A 15,949-nucleotide genomic window follows, 5' to 3' on the forward strand; every position below is an offset into this window, starting at 1 on the left:
CTAGAGTGACGGCAATGCTCTGTTGCACGTCAGATGGCCACAAGCTTCCCCCGTACCTGATATTTAAACGGAAAACGTTATCAAAGTCGTTTTCCCGAGTGTTGTGATCGTGTGGGCCAACAAGAAAGGTTGGATGACGACGGACCTGGTCGCGGATTTGATCCATCAAGTCTGGGAAGCGGCCTGGCGCCGGTTTGGGCCTGCGAGTGACGCTCGTGCTCGACGCGTTTAGGTGCCATCACGACCAGCGGATCAAGGACAAGCTCGCTACGTGCAATACGGACCTTGTAGTCATACCTGGCGGCATGACGTCACAACTTCAACCGCTGGATGTCTGCCTGAACAAGCCGGTGAAGGACAAGATTCGGGCGCTTTACACCGACTGGCTGATCAATGGACGACATAATTTCACGCCAGGCAACAGGATGAAGCGCGCCTCTCTGCAAGACTTCGCTACGTGGGTGGACGCGTGGTGTGCAACACCATCTGCCATGGTCATCAAGGCATTCAAGAAATGTGGCATCTCGAATGCCATGAACGGTACTGAGGATGAGATGCTTTGGGCAGTTGACAGCGATAAGAAGTTGTCCGACAGCGACAAGGACTGACCTATTACACGACTCATAACGCTGCCATAGTGGTCACAGTTAAAGCTGCAGGGCCGGCTGTTTGTCTTTGTGTTTTATCTTTCGAAACTTCAGTGCATCAAAACACAAATACTTGTTCTTAATGTGCGAAAGTTGTCTCCTACGGACTTTTTTTTCTCTTCCGTCACAAAAAATGGGTGCGCGTTACAATGTCTTACTTTTTTTTGTTTTCATCGTGGAAACCGGGTGCGCGTTACAATCGAGGGCGCGGTAGGATCGAGTAAATACGGTAGTCCAATTATAGACATTGCATACGGTAGTCCAATTATAGACATTGAGTATTTCAGCAAGCTTCAGCACCTCTTGCAAATCACAGCTTGGATTTTTCTATTTACAGACCAATGCCGTCGCAAAACAGAAGAAACTATCCACCTGACAACGGCGGAAATTCTTCGGACTGAGCACTACTGGGTTAAGCACGTCCAAAAGCAAAAATTTAATTCGGAATTGAGCTGCCTAAAACATGGACGTACGCTCGAACATACGTCCATCATTGCAGACCATCCATTTATAGACGCCGGCAGAATTCTCAGAGTCGGTGGCAGTTTATCGCTCCTCAATTCCCCACCAGGAGACAAACACCCAATACTTCTCCCAGCAAAGCATCATTACTCCGCTCTGGTTGTCATCACAGCCTATCAGCAAGTCCTACATGGTGGTGTACAAGAGATGCTTACTCAGCTCCGAGAGTGCTACTGCATTTCTCGCGCACATATTTTCGTGAAAAAAGTTATTTGCAACTGCAACGTGTTCACACAATTCTCTGCCAGACCAGGAAGTGCCCCGACAGGGCCTTTGCCAAGTCACCGGATAGAGTCAAAAAACCCTTTCAAGGCTGCTGGTATAGATTTCGCCAGCCCACTCTTAGCACGCACGCAAGAAGGCGACGCTAAGTGTTACATGGCCTTTTTCACCGGTGCTGTTTCGCGAGCGATTCACCTTGAGCTTGTCTCCAGCATGAAAGCTGAGACATTCATCTTGTGCTTGCGACGATTTGTCAACTGAAGGGCATTGCCTCTCGTTATCTATTCGGATAACGTGAAAAACTTTAAAAGGACATCAGCGGATTTAAAACGCCTGTTCTACATGTTCAAAAAAGTCAGCGTCGCGAACCATCTCACCACCAATGGTATTCTCTGGAAGTTTATCGTGCCCAATGCACCATGGCGGGGTAGATGGTGGGAGCAGCTGATCAGATCGGTAAAGACTTCGTTGTGTAAGATTTTCGGCAGAGCCTGCCTCAACTAAAGAACTAATGACAGTGCTGACAGAGGTCGAAGCAGTAATCAACTCTAGGTCGATAACCTTTGTCAAGAAAGACACAACGGAACTGTGCACGTTGACTCCAGCCGACCTAATGCTTGGACATCGACTAACTGTGATGCTGTATGATACAGTTGAAGGTGACGCCAGCTCGAGCCGATAGGATACTATTCGCCACCATGTCTACAAAAACTTCTAGCTGAGAATTTTGACTTCACTGCACGGCCAGGAATGTTAATTCTGTCGCGAGCAGTGGCGGACCACCGAGGAAGAGGATGAAGTAAGAACAAGCACAAGAGAAGGAACGGGTCTTCCGAGTATTAGCAGGGTCTCAATAGCCTCGTACCTGTACATAAAGTCTCTTTTAACTACTTCGACAGATTCGAGTACTTCTAAGGCTGCTCCACACCATATCCCCCGCAGCCACATCTCAGTAGATAAGTCATGCTTAAAGCATTAAACTTCATCGTTTCATAAGGAGGTTCCCAAGTATCAGAAGTAATATAAACACACAGGTGTCTGGAGTCCTATAATCTCATCAAGTAAGTACACTGAAGCAGAGGAGACAGAATAACATGAGTGCTCACCATAAGAGCCAAGACAAAACTCAGTGCACAGAAAAAGGAGCAGTTTTTGATGGCAATACCACAAGAAATATGGTGGCTGAATGTACGACTTACCCAGCTTTCCCAGAAGAGCGTGCACACTTGTACAGCACTATGCAATTGAGCAAAGACAAGAACTGCCTTTTTTTTTGCCATAGCCAATGACACAGCCCCTGAGCCCATAATGTACCACTAATACTGTGACTCAAAATAAACCACCTTTATTAATGGGCAGCATGACACCACTATTACTTCACTACATCAACACTGGCTTTGAACTGACCATCACGACCATTTAAATTTAGACTTTCTAAAGATGACCTGATGCCACCTCTTCAAGCTACAAACAGATTTTTAAAATAATCAGTTTTTACCCCCTCAAACTAAGCTAAAAAAAATCAGACTTAATGAAGTCACTATGCATGTGTGCTAGCTCAACAAGAACAAATATACTATAGCAATTAAAGGAAAGCTGCATAATCAGTGTAATCAACCTATGGCTGCAAGGGATTTATACTTCCAGTCTCAGCTGTCACCCTGAATGACTGCACATTGAATAACCAAGATTTATTGCATCTTGCTATGAACACATCTCTGAGCCTGATGCCCATACTTTTTGCAGTCCAGTGGATTCTCATTAAATGGAATCTGAAGGAACCAGGAAAATAATTTCTATTAAACCAGAGTTCCGTTCGCTGAGAGATGAACAAGGATGTGGAATACAAGTACGTAACCAGTCATATCAGTAGCAGTTGTTCCATCTAAACAGCAGTTCCGTTTAACAGGTTTCCATTTCATGATTCTCCACTGTAGTTGAAACACTCACTGTATATTTGTATAGATGAGCAGACAATTCAAAGACAAACACAGTGAGAATATCAGTGCTCTGATGAAATTAACAGTCCTAAACAATATGATTATCTTACGCAAAACTGAAGTGCACTCTGCAGCAGAGCACACTGCGTTACCTGTGCCCAGGTCTTAGTGAGACGAAAAAGTGGAGCACTCTGAAGGGCTGACACGACGGCGCAAGCACCATGCAGGTTGCCCAACAGCTGCAGCTGCTGGGCCAGCCGTACAAAATAGCCCAGCAGTTCTGCCCGTCGCCCCACTGACCGCTCACACAGCACTGACTGCACCACCCACAAGCTCACCTGCAAACGAGAGTCACTTATATTGACAGGTACAATCATGAAACCTTTCAATGAAGTGCTTCTGCTTTTGGATCTGGCTCTCTCCTTGTCACTGGTAGCCATTCAAGAAGAAACATGTACATGCACTGCATGCGCAAGTCATACACAACCAAACAGAATCTTTCTTTTCGTTGTTCTTCCTCCGAGAGAATATGAGCGTGCTGCTTTTCTGCTCAGGGTGTGTCAGAAAAGCCTATCTTCTGCGATGCTGTCGGTGTCCCCTAGTTTTATCCTTCATTCATATCTTTCTATGCTCTTAATGTCTTGTGTAATAGAGTACCAAATCACCCAAACCTTCATACTAATAGATGCTAATAAAGGAGTCAAACACATAAACAAGCTAAAAGAGGTACAGCCCCATTTCAGAAACAGTGCAATGTGCAAAGAAGTGTATTGGAAAACCACAAATTGTATTAAAGTAGGCTTTCTTTTTTGTTTTGTTTTTTGCATGAAAACCACATTCACACATTGCAAATATGATAATCCAACCTTTGCAAATAATATTTCAGCAGCAGAACTTGTTGTTAGGCTAGTTGCTGCATGTCTGAATTCAATAGTCGATTTCGCTCCTAAATCTGAGTGACAAACAACATAGGAAATAATTGAAAAAAAAAAAAAAATTCTGCAAACTAAGTTAACCTCATAAACATTCAAATAAAAAAAATGGGCAGATCACATTTACAATAGGAATCGACGATATGATATACAAAGCACGAATGAACAAGGTTGATATTTCACTTTAAAATCAGCACAACGTTACGAGGTCGACGAAAAATTATTCCGTACATGACTATCATGTTATGATAATCATGTATGGACGTGTCGTTTACCTTCGTCTATTCACATCACGTGGTACCAAACTTAGTACATGTTGAGCTAGGCAAACGGCCGCGAGAATGCTATGAGTGCAGCATGTAGTTATGTTTTACATGACACGCATCTCATAATTATGTTCGGACATGTCATTTACCTCAGTAGTCCATTCACATCACATAATACCAAATTTGGTATACTATGTCGAGCTAGCGAAACGACTGCGAGCATGCTATAAGTGCAGCATGTAGTCATGTTTTACATGACATGCATGTCATGTTTATAATGTTTGAACATGTCATTTACCTTCATCGTCTATTCTGGTCATGTGATACCAAATTTGGTATATGTGGAGTAAGGGAAACGGCCGCGAGTGCGCAATGAGCATAGCATGTAGTCATGTTTTATATGACAGGCATGTTATGATGATGATGTTTGGACGTGTAATTTACAGTAGACTCTCAGTGAATGGAAATCTGTTAAACGGCACTACTGCTTAGCCGGAACATTGCCTCTGCAATGCTTGTTTCGGCTTGTAATCTGTCCCCATGTTCACCTCTCAGTAAACATATTTTCATATTTCCCGGTACCTACAGGTTCCGTTTGCTGAGAGTCTACTGTACTTTCATCGTCTCTTCACGTCTCGTAATACAAATTTGGTACATGTGAAACTAGCAAATCGGCTGCGAGCGCATCATGAGCGTGGCATGTAGTTATAACTTTCATAACATGCCTGTCATGATTTCCACGTTAAGGTCTGTCACTTATGTCCGCGATGCAGTCATGTCATACGATACCAGTTTTGCAATATGCCATGTGAACAGAACCACTGCAAGTGCAGCAAAACAATGAAATGTTAATCATGACATACATGTGATAATTTTCATGTTATGACTAGTCACTTATGCTCATCATACATTCATGTTATGCCAAACCAAATTTGGTATAGATACCATTATCGAAATGGCCAGGAGAGCTATAAGTTGTAAAACAGACAGCCAGCCAGCCAGCCAGATAGACAGACAGACAGATACGTTTGTTCAAAGTCGCTAAGAAATGCTTCGCATTAAAAAAAATGAGACAGTATCAAACGAAAAAAAATGTGATTGCCCAAACACTGTAGTTAGGTAACAGTTGGCCTTTGCTTAACATGAGTGATATGATTTAGCAGATTACTGCTTTGGCTTCTTGTAAGACTCCTCACTTAGCTTTTCATGCTCCCAAATTGCTTCCTGAAGGTCAGCGTTACCCTTTGTCACGAGAACATGTGTGTGGTATGAAAATACTCATGTTCATAATTATCTCTCTTCCAATCCTTTACACTGAGTCAGTAGGTGGATAAGTCGATGCAATGTTATGTTTGTGGGTTTCTAGTTAGGTTCTGTATAATCAGGTGTCGCTGCCAGCGTTGTTCTTCTTGTACACGCTCAAGCTCCTCCATCATGTCTGCAGGTGGAAAATGCATAGAGGTCCTTTAGCACACACCTCCAGCTATCCCGTCAGAACTCATGACATACATGGTACCCGCTCGATGATCTCATTGTTTTTTTGCTATTTTGAAATCTGCCCTTTTCTGAGCTTCAAAACTCAGTTAAAATACTTTTTAGGCTGTACTTGTGACTGATAATGTACAGATGGCACCTCTATGTATCCATCAGGGTGATCTAACAGTTAAATTTTGACCAAATTTTTGTGTCACAACTCCTCTAAGAGTGCGCACACGATACAAAAAGCTCACTACACCGACCATCTCGTTGAATGAGCACATATGGTACGCCATGTAGCACAGCTACAAGTGAACTGCATGCTGTTATTAGGGGCCAACACAAGTGCACTTTGCATTCTTGCCGTTTTCTTGAGCGAAATGGCTCGAGAATTATGCGTTGCATGCAGGAGGCTAGTTGTTGCCATGTCGATGCAACAAGGTACGCACCTCACCTGTGCACAGTATGGGGTGTAATGGTACAAACACTACCACTGCAAACGCACGCGTACATAACTACCCAGGAAGAGTCTATATGAAAACTGATTGATTGATTGATTTGTGGGGTTTAACGTCCCAAAACCACCATTTGATTATGAGAGACGCCGTAGTGGAGGGCTTCGGAAATTTTGACCACCTGGGGTTCTTTAACGTGCACCCAAATCTGAGTACACGGGCCTACAATCTATATGAAAACTACAGCAACTAGAAGAAAATGACACACAAAATGGAGAACCTCAGAGATAACACTTCTATGCATGCCACTTGACAGTTTTCACGAAGCGACAGTTGCACTAGACCGCACAGCCCAGCGAATGGACGCAGCACGCTTGGGGCAATGGCAACAATTTAGGGGGTCACACATATTCACAACCGCCCAGAGGAGATTATGGCGGCACCATGGGAGCTTTCGCTAGAAAGGTGCATTGAAACATGCTTGAGCACGTCTATGTGTTCTGCCAACTTTCACTATCTTGGCATATTTGGTGCAGCAAGGCACTGTTTGGAAAATCACGTAAGCTCAGCCTTTCTTCCCCACTGAAGCTGATTGAAGGCTGTTTTGGAGCAGTTCGGTGCAACTCTTATGATTTTGGAGCAGCTTGACACAGAAGAAAGGAATCATATAAAAATGTGCAATATGTGTAGCTTTCTCACCCCTGGCATGATTAATTTCGTCCCCGTGGCTTACTGCTACTAACATAAAACATGAGGGCATACATAGTGCAGCAGGTAGCAAGATTAGCACGCTTTCTATAACAATGATAGTTTTGAAATTTCCCTCATCAAACCAGCATGCTGAGATACTTGGCATGTCAGTTTGACAATAACCTCATCTGTGCCCGTATTATCTCATGAACATGCCATCAAAGTGTGTGGCTTACACACCCAGTGGTAGTTTTGTTAGTCACTCCTTTTTTAAAGACGATAGTCTTTTTTAGGGACCTTCGACGCAAAAATTTTGGTCTGTCTGTCTGTACATTTGTCAGTTTGTCCACCCTTAACGGTAATCTAAACGGCACCAAAGTGACTAAACGACACTCCATACGGCCGACCCCATCCGCAGCACCCACCAATATTGCTCAAGATTCAGCGTTCATACTTCTTGTGCGATTGTAAATTATAAAGCAATTATTGCACATATCTGAGGCACCATAACAACACGTCAATATTATGTATGTGTATCTTTTACTAGAAAAGGCATACATAAGTAATTTTAAGGATCGTAGCCTTTATAGGGCTGCGCTGGCCATGCAACGCTTGCACGAAACAGCAAGTGTTTCCAACGCTTTGCTAAGATGACACGGTGGTGGCACCTACCCGCCGCCTAGCGTTCTACACCTTATCACCTCAGAAACAGGCGTGCACAGCCCCCGCCCACCAGGAAAACTGCCAGATAGCGCTCATGTCTCACGTGTGATGTGACTTGATTCGCTCGTTCGCCTCTGGTGCAGGCTCGAGGCACTCTGACGCAGCGCCTCCAGAATACCATTCACCAATTTTCTTGCGCAGAACATCAAATAAACATTTTTTTTCACTCTCTCTAGATGCAAGACTATAGTCTTTCGACGACATTTGCGGTGTAACATGCAGATACGGTGTCAATTTTGTTATTGTTCTTTTTTTTCTCGCGTGATTCATACTTTTCTGCATATCCTCACATGTACCTTGCCGCTCTGCAATACCACTGGGCCTTGAGGGCACTGATAGTTAAATAAACATAGTCTATACATAAATTAATAATATGGTAGACCGAACTGACTCCCCACCACCCAGTGTAATTCTGCATTTACTGTTAAAATTATAAGTACCAGGATGTGAACATCATAACACATAATGTAAATATAGCTTTTTAATGTTCGAAGAGTAGGTGCTGCTGTCACACAAACGGTACATAAAATACCTGAACCTATTAAGGTGCGATGGAAAGCACAGACAAATGTGCAACTACTCTAACTCATCGCTCTTATTTTGAAAGCAAATTTTATAAAACCTTGCAGGTTGCTTAAATAGGGGTTTTACCATACATTTTGTGAATCATACAAGAAAATACAAAGTCATTCTAAATATATTAACAGTTTTGTCTGTTTTTATCTGAAGTAACATTTGTGAAAAAGATTTTGCAAGTAAAATAGTGAAATCTCTTCTGGTTATCACATGTGCCTAGAGTATCCCTATAAACCAAAATAATAATTTCAGACATAAGACAAATAAATGTTTATGACTAGAATTTTAGGGCTGTTTTCTTAAACAACAACGTTGGTAAAAAATACAATTCTGGCAGCAACAACATCCTTTTGCTTCAGAAAGGGCGCATGAAATTGAGAAATAAGTAACAAAACTTCACGTTTCATAGCTTCAGCGGTTACAGAAAAAATGTTCTTTTTCCGACTAAAAGTAGTGTTAGGAGAAAACGGCACTTAAAGTTCGAATTGCCGCAGAGCAGACACGAGGTCAGGCACCGTTTGGGGCCGTTTTTAAATGCTTTCCACGGCACGCAAAAACTCGCCATTTCGTTAAAGCACTCGTCAGTTATGCTTGAACATTGTGCCATGAAAATTGAAAAATCGCATATCCAGTCGCCTTTGCGCTCCATCCCCTCTTAAAATACAAGTTATACTTGATGTTTAAAAAGAAAAACTGTGCTTGCCCCCTGCTAATCTGAGGCCTCATGTAATACTTGCATGGTTGAATCGCCCAGTCAAAGCCACAACATTAGGGGCTAGTTGAACCTTTTCTCGCCTGTTCCAGCCACAACCCGCCAGCTCCTATATGGAAAAAGAAAGAAAGGAAAGATTATATGTGTGAGTGCTACTTTAAACCACAGATATTTTTACTTTCTTAGACAGGGCAAGCTCTGCAAAGATTTCTAGCTTGAAGTTTTCATTAAAAAATGAGTGTGCAGTTTGTGTATGTTGCATGTTCTTCTCTTAGTAAGCAGGTGAAGCAGCATTCTTGAAATATAAACCATCTAATATTACCGAACCATTTTATTCAGGGTTTTTCAAAATAACACCAACTCAAGAGCTTCACTTTTTTTTTCTTTACATGCTGGAGCCTCTTTGAAGGGCTACTCCAGGAGTGGGAAGACACTCAAACATAAGAAAAGCATAGAAAAAAAAAACTACTTTGGTTGAATTTTTATATTTATGTCATCGTGACTTGTATGAAGATTGTCATTTACTAAATATCATCATGAGCAGCAGCAGCAGCTTGACTACACCCACTACAGGACAGAGTCCTCTCCCATGATCCGCCAATCAAACCAGTCTTGTGCTTTCCATTGCCACGTTATAACTGCGAACTTTTTAATCTCATCCGCCCACTTAACTTTCTGTCTCTCCTTCTTGCATTTGCTTTCTCTAATCCAGTCAGTTACCTCCCTAAATATAGACAATAGGATTTTTAAAATACAAATCAGTGCTTACGAAAATGAACCACGCCCAAGAAGATGGCATGAAAACTTGAAACTTGATACTCCACTACAAGTTGGCTCGAAAGCTTTGCAGCGTTGTCACCACCAAGGTGTCGTTTTTTCAGCCTTTTCCGTCTTACCAAGGCTCTTCTCATAGTAATTTGAATTTTTGGTATTGTAGAAAGGTAATTTACAAATACTATATTGATATCCCTTAACTCAGCTGCACAAAAACGTATGGAACTCTTGATGGCTGATCATTAATTCAATCCTTAGGTTTTACATTCCACTTGCCATAGCCTGCCACTGAGAGAGACACTATGAACATACCTTTGTGATAATGAATAAAATACAATGCAAACTGGTTAATGACAGCAACAAATGAGTGAACTTATGTGTGCTTTTTTTTAGTTAGATCCTGCAGACACAAAAATAATGAATAAAAAATGCCAAATGCAGTATCTCAAGAAAAAAAAACTTATTTGCAATGTCAAAATTTAATATATTGAAAGAGTTGGGATTAGAAAATCTATTCAGTTCATGTCTCACCCTTATCATTATTATTCAACAACAGCGCTAAAGAACCATCACAATTATTATCCAAAATAACTGCACGCCAACTGTGCAGAAATAAAAAGTTTCCAACAATAACGAAATGAAAGCAAACAATTTTTTTTTTATATTACAAAATGTATTAGCAACTTTTCAGTTTAAAAAAATCTTGATTGTTAGAAATTTTGTTTTGAAAAACAGAAAGGAAAAACTGCAACTGTGAGGACTTCTCACAAAACCAACATATTTACATGACAACTCTTGTTAGCATTATTCTTTAGCAATTCTCAAATTATTACAACATCAAGGTCCTATAATTTTCTTTCTCCAGATTCATAAAGTGCTCTTACTCACTTGTAGGTGAACTTTCAAGAACACTTGCAGGTCTAGGAGTGTTAGCTGGTTCTGAAAGGTTAATGCAATAATGAATATATTCTGAATGGAAACAGATCTATACAGCATGCGAAGGTAACCAAGGTTAGTGGAATAAAAACATAATTGTCACAAACAAAATGCAGTGCGAGGTAACCTCATATTTTCTAAATACAAGTAAATGCAAGAACAGATCTGTCCATTAGACATTATCTGAGCTAAATATAGATAGCTCTCTTACTCAGCAAGTGTCAGTATAATTTGCATATGAAAACATCAGTACACAAGTTACTAGCTTGAGATCTGTTATTTTTTAATTTATAATAAATGTGATAGGTTAGACTTGGGAGCATGCTTCAGTACAAATTAACTTGTCCCATGAATATGGTAGCCTCTGTTTACAGTGAAATGCAATAAGACAGACTATATCTAAAGCAATCAACTTCACATTTTAAAGCTGCATTGTAGTCTTTTTCTTTTAATATTAATTACATAAATAGCTTACCGACATCCTTTACTTCAACAATGCCATCAAGAATGTAATACATACAACTGCATTCACCCACAAACTTTACTTCAACAATGCCACGAAGAGCACGAGTTCGTGCATTTTGCAGCTTGAGTTATTACAGGTGTTTCAATATTGTGCGTTACTTATCTTGCTAATAATACACTACACTCTCAATAAACAGACAGAATTGCTGCTTAACCATTTCATGACTCGTCATCACCAAAAATTGGTCTCACTTGAAACCAATGAAGACCATACTTGTGTTTGTTTATGCTAGAAGGCCACTTTTGTTCACATTTGGCCATTTTTGTCTCAGCTTTCATTTTATTCCTAAATTATTTTTGCCTAGCAGCAAAGCCAACTTTAAGTTATATTTTTTTTCCCAGTCAGTTAAATAACGGAACTTCATTGAATTGAAAGAGTGATGCAGTTTTATATGAAAAAAAAAAAAGCTCTACAAACTGACCAATAAAACTTTTTTCGCGATTTAGGCACATGCGCGATTTAGGCTCCTGTTAAATAATACATATAATTTTCTGGTCCCTTCAGATTCCATTTAACAAGACTCTACTGTTGCGACATGCTACTTAATTATACAATGCCAGTGAGAAGGCGACTATAGTGTGCTTCAACACTTCTGCTCAAGTGAACCAGACAGCCCATAAAGGCATCCAAAAAATTCACACATTTACATATTTTGACTGGCTCATACTACCAGACCCTTCCAATCCATTGCTAAGTTAGAAAATTAAGCACAGTAGGCAAGGTCGCCCATGTGCAAATTGACCTGCAAGTTTACAATAGTACACTTGTGCATCATTACCACTTGTCCTCACAAATTTGAAGACAAGTACCATGAAAACAACTGCCATTCTATTACACCAAGGCTGTCACCATTGGTGATCCCTTTCCATAAGAAACTTCATATGCAGTAAAGAAGTGAACTCATTTCATGTAGACAAAGAAAAAATATTGTTCACACACATAGCCAGAATAAAATTCTGCTTGGATTTTTGTGAGTAGCAGTTTCACAGTTATCATAATTTAGAAAAGCAAATATAAAAAATGTTCGCAGAAGTAAATGATCTGCTGAATGTTATTCAACTGGCCGGGCTACAGTAAATACGAGTAAGTCAGTGTACCCCATTATTAAGATCACATACTATGTATCCCGGCTCAATTTTACACACCTTCAAAATGTAATTTATCAATGTAGGCATACATCGCGGTGATACAATCATTATAGTTATTTGGTCATACAAAATGCAGTGACACTAATTATTGGTTACTCACAGCCAGCTCATCAATATCTAGCTTGAGCACATCCAGCGTGCTCTCACAACTGGAGGTCGGTTGCTCTGAACGCAAGCTCCACACCGAGCCATCACAAGGCCAGCGTTCCACCTGCGAAGATAGGAAACTAGAAATGATAAGCACAATATACCACGCCAGTTAAAAACACACAATTTCGTCGAAGTTTTCGCACTGGTTTTTTGAAAAGATGCTGGCTCCTCGGTGCAACAGTACTTATATCTGATACACTAAATGCCTTAAGATGACCACCGACAGATTCAATTACCACTTGACGGCCCCATTTATCAAACAATCAGGATAGTTCAAATAAAGTTTTTCGTACCGTACAGTAGCTAGCTGTCAGTACGAAGCTCCAAAGCAGTGTACTACGTCAAGGTAGATGACGAGATAGTTGAGAGATGCGTTATACAAATCTCCTGCATCTCGCATAAGTAGATATTAGATGGCATGCCTTCAAAACACGGCTGTTTTTTTTTTTTTTTTTTTCTTGCCAGATGCTTTAGCAGTGGCGTTAACGCCCCATATTACAATGACCGCCTCAACCTCTTTCCCTTGTTTTGTATTTACTGTTATACACTTGGTTGTGTAAACTGTGAAATACACGACTTTGTCTTGAGTAAAGTTCACTCGCCTCGGTGTTCTGCGGGCTGTCGGTCTGGCCTCCGCGCACATCTGCGGGAACCATTGCGCTATACTTCATTCAGATGTGAATTTCCCACTACAGGTCTTGCGGCAAATTAGTGACATCATTCAGATCATGGGAAGTACAATGACTTATTAACGGACTTTCTAATTAGATATAAACGGAAACACGGCACGGATGCGACGCCGGTCGTGCACGGTTGCTTTTACCATTTGACGGATCGCTAGCAACACATAGTGCGCATACTAAGATAGAGCGGCGGTTTCTCGTGTCACTTGAATTGCGCCAAGCACAACGCGTAAGTTTTGGACCTGAAATACTGCTGACACACGCAAATTCGCACTGCTAGACGCACTGCTCGGACTAGACAACACCTCTCAAACGCTCCGTTGAATCGACGCCGAGTGGATTGAATGTCGGCTAGTAGCGGCTCAGAACACCTATAGTACACAAATGAATAGATTAATATGAGTGTACCCTTTAGATCGGGCGGCGGCTAACACTACCTGGCCGTAATATTTAGTGAACCAAAAAGTAGATTTATGAGGGTGATGATTTGGGCTTGTTGGTATGGTGGTATGGTTGCATGATAATATGTGGTAGCGCAGACGAAGGACACGGACAAGAGAAGGCACTGTGTTGTCTTCAATGTGCCTTCTCTTGTCCGTGTCCTTTGTCTGCGCTACCTTATATTATCATACTAGATCTATTCTTTTTTTCCTATAAATAGTGAAGTTTAAAACTGGCACTTTGCAGTGAAGGATTTGATTTTCACTCGTGCCATGATTGGTGCCACCAATCAGATAACCTTCTCCTAGTTATTTCTACCCGCTTAAAGTATATTTTGCCCTCCCTGTCCCTAAACCCCAGTGCTTTAAAAAAGTACTCTGCACCATCATCCTGAACTCTAGGGTGAAGCCCTTTACAGAACATTATCAGGTGTTCAGCAGTTTTCTGCTCCTCTCCATACGCACTGCATACCGTGTATACCCCTTCGTATTTGGCACGATAAGTCTTGGCTCGCAATACTCCCATCCTGGCCTCAAACAGTAGAAAACTACCCCGACTATTATTATAAAAACTTTTCTTAGCGATTTCCTGCTTAAAAGTTCCATAGATCTCTAGTTCGGACTTTTTAATCATGCCAATTCTCCACATGTCGGTCTCCGTTTCCTTCACCTTCTTCTTAACCGATAGTTCTTTTTGGTTGGGCCACCTGCTCTTTTCTAAGTATTTACCCATCAATTTTCTGGTTCGCTTTCTCCATTTTGTATCAACATTCCTCACATACAAGCAGCTGAAAACCTTCCTAGCCCAACCCTCCTACCCCATTTCTCTCAATTGCTTCTCAAATTTCATCTTGCTGCTAGCTTCCCTGCCCCCAAATGATACATGTCTATCCCATATCACCTTGTACTCCCTGATTTGGTGTATTCCCGTGAGCTCCTAAGGCAAGCCTACCTACTCCACGTTGCTTATTTCTAGTCTTGCTTGAACTTTTGATCTCATGCACAACACCGCATTGCCAAACGTCAGACCAGGAACCATGACACCCTTCCAAATTCCTCTCACCACATCATACCTATTGTAATTCCACAGTGCCCTATTTTTCATCATCGCTGCATTCCTGTTTCCTTTAGTCGTTACATATATATCGTGTTCCCTTAGATATTTTGTCACATTGCTTATCCATATGCCCCAGATATTTGTATTTATTGGTTATTTCTAGTGTGACCTCTTGTACCGTAAGCTCACTACCTTCATTATCATTAAAAATCATGACTGCTGATTTTTCCTTACTGAATCTGAAATCTAACCTATCTCCCTCATTAACGCAGATGTCCGTCAATCTCTGCAAATCTTCCTTGGTGTTGGCCATTAGCACTATATCATCTGCGTAAATCAATGCTGGTAGTGCCTGTTCAATGAGTTTTTCTTGTTTGACGAAAGACAGGTTGAAGCCAAGTCCACTCCCCTCTAATTTGGCCTCTAATCCTTGTAGGTACATCATGAATAACAAGGGTGACAGAGGACACCCCTGTCTAAGCCCCCATTTTACCTCTGGGCTCGGATACCTGTTTTTCCCATTTTATAGATACTTTGTTAATTTTACAGATATTCTTGAAGAGCTTAGTGACTCCATCCTCCACATATAGTGTATTCAGTATTCCACACAAGACCTCTTGAACCACGCTATCGTATGCTCTCTTGATATCCAAAAATGCTAGCCACAGGGGCCTGTGTTCCTTTTCTGCTATTTCGATGCACTGCGCCAGTGAGAACAGATTGTCTTCCAACCTCCTGTGTTTCCGAAACCAATTCTGCAGTTCCCCCAGCACCCCCTCATCCTCTATCCATGCCTGCAGTCTTTCCTTTATAATCTCCATGGCCAGCGTCTAGACCACTGATGTCACTGTTATGGATGGTAGTTTTTTATGTCAGGTTGTCCCTCTTTCCTTTATAGATCATGCTCATTCTGCTAAGTTTCCATTCACCATCGATTATTGTAAATTTTCTCGCTGCCTCTCTCAAAGTCTGCGTAGACTTGGGACCTAATTTCTTTATCAGCGTAATAGGGATGCCGTCAGGGTCTGTTGATGTACTACTAGGAACCCTCTTCTTAGCCCTTTCCCACTCTCG

General features: G+C 41.4%; 1 protein-coding gene across 3 annotated transcripts in view; it reads right to left on the reverse strand.

The window, feature by feature from the left end:
* LOC119187532 (ras-specific guanine nucleotide-releasing factor RalGPS1) overlaps positions 1-13,709 on the reverse strand; it is a 99,357-nt gene extending 85,648 nt beyond the window's left edge. For 2 of the 3 annotated variants that reach the window (XM_037435671.2, XM_037435669.2), the window contains exons 1-5: positions 13,298-13,709; positions 12,646-12,756; positions 10,824-10,874; positions 9,187-9,270; positions 3,484-3,669 (exon numbers count right to left, since the gene is read on the reverse strand). In XM_037435671.2, coding sequence (XP_037291568.1) covers positions 3,484-3,669; positions 9,187-9,270; positions 10,824-10,874; positions 12,646-12,756; positions 13,298-13,366 — 501 coding nt within the window. In that variant the 5' untranslated portion in view covers positions 13,367-13,709. The remainder of the gene's footprint in view (positions 1-3,483; positions 3,670-9,186; positions 9,271-10,823; positions 10,875-12,645; positions 12,757-13,297) is intronic. The other variant, XM_037435670.2, reaches the window with a different exon arrangement.
* Positions 13,710-15,949: the final 2,240 nt, after the last annotated feature.

Source organism: Rhipicephalus microplus, chromosome X, assembly GCF_043290135.1.
Source record: "Rhipicephalus microplus isolate Deutch F79 chromosome X, USDA_Rmic, whole genome shotgun sequence".
In the NCBI taxonomy this organism is placed as follows: domain Eukaryota; kingdom Metazoa; phylum Arthropoda; class Arachnida; order Ixodida; family Ixodidae; genus Rhipicephalus; species Rhipicephalus microplus.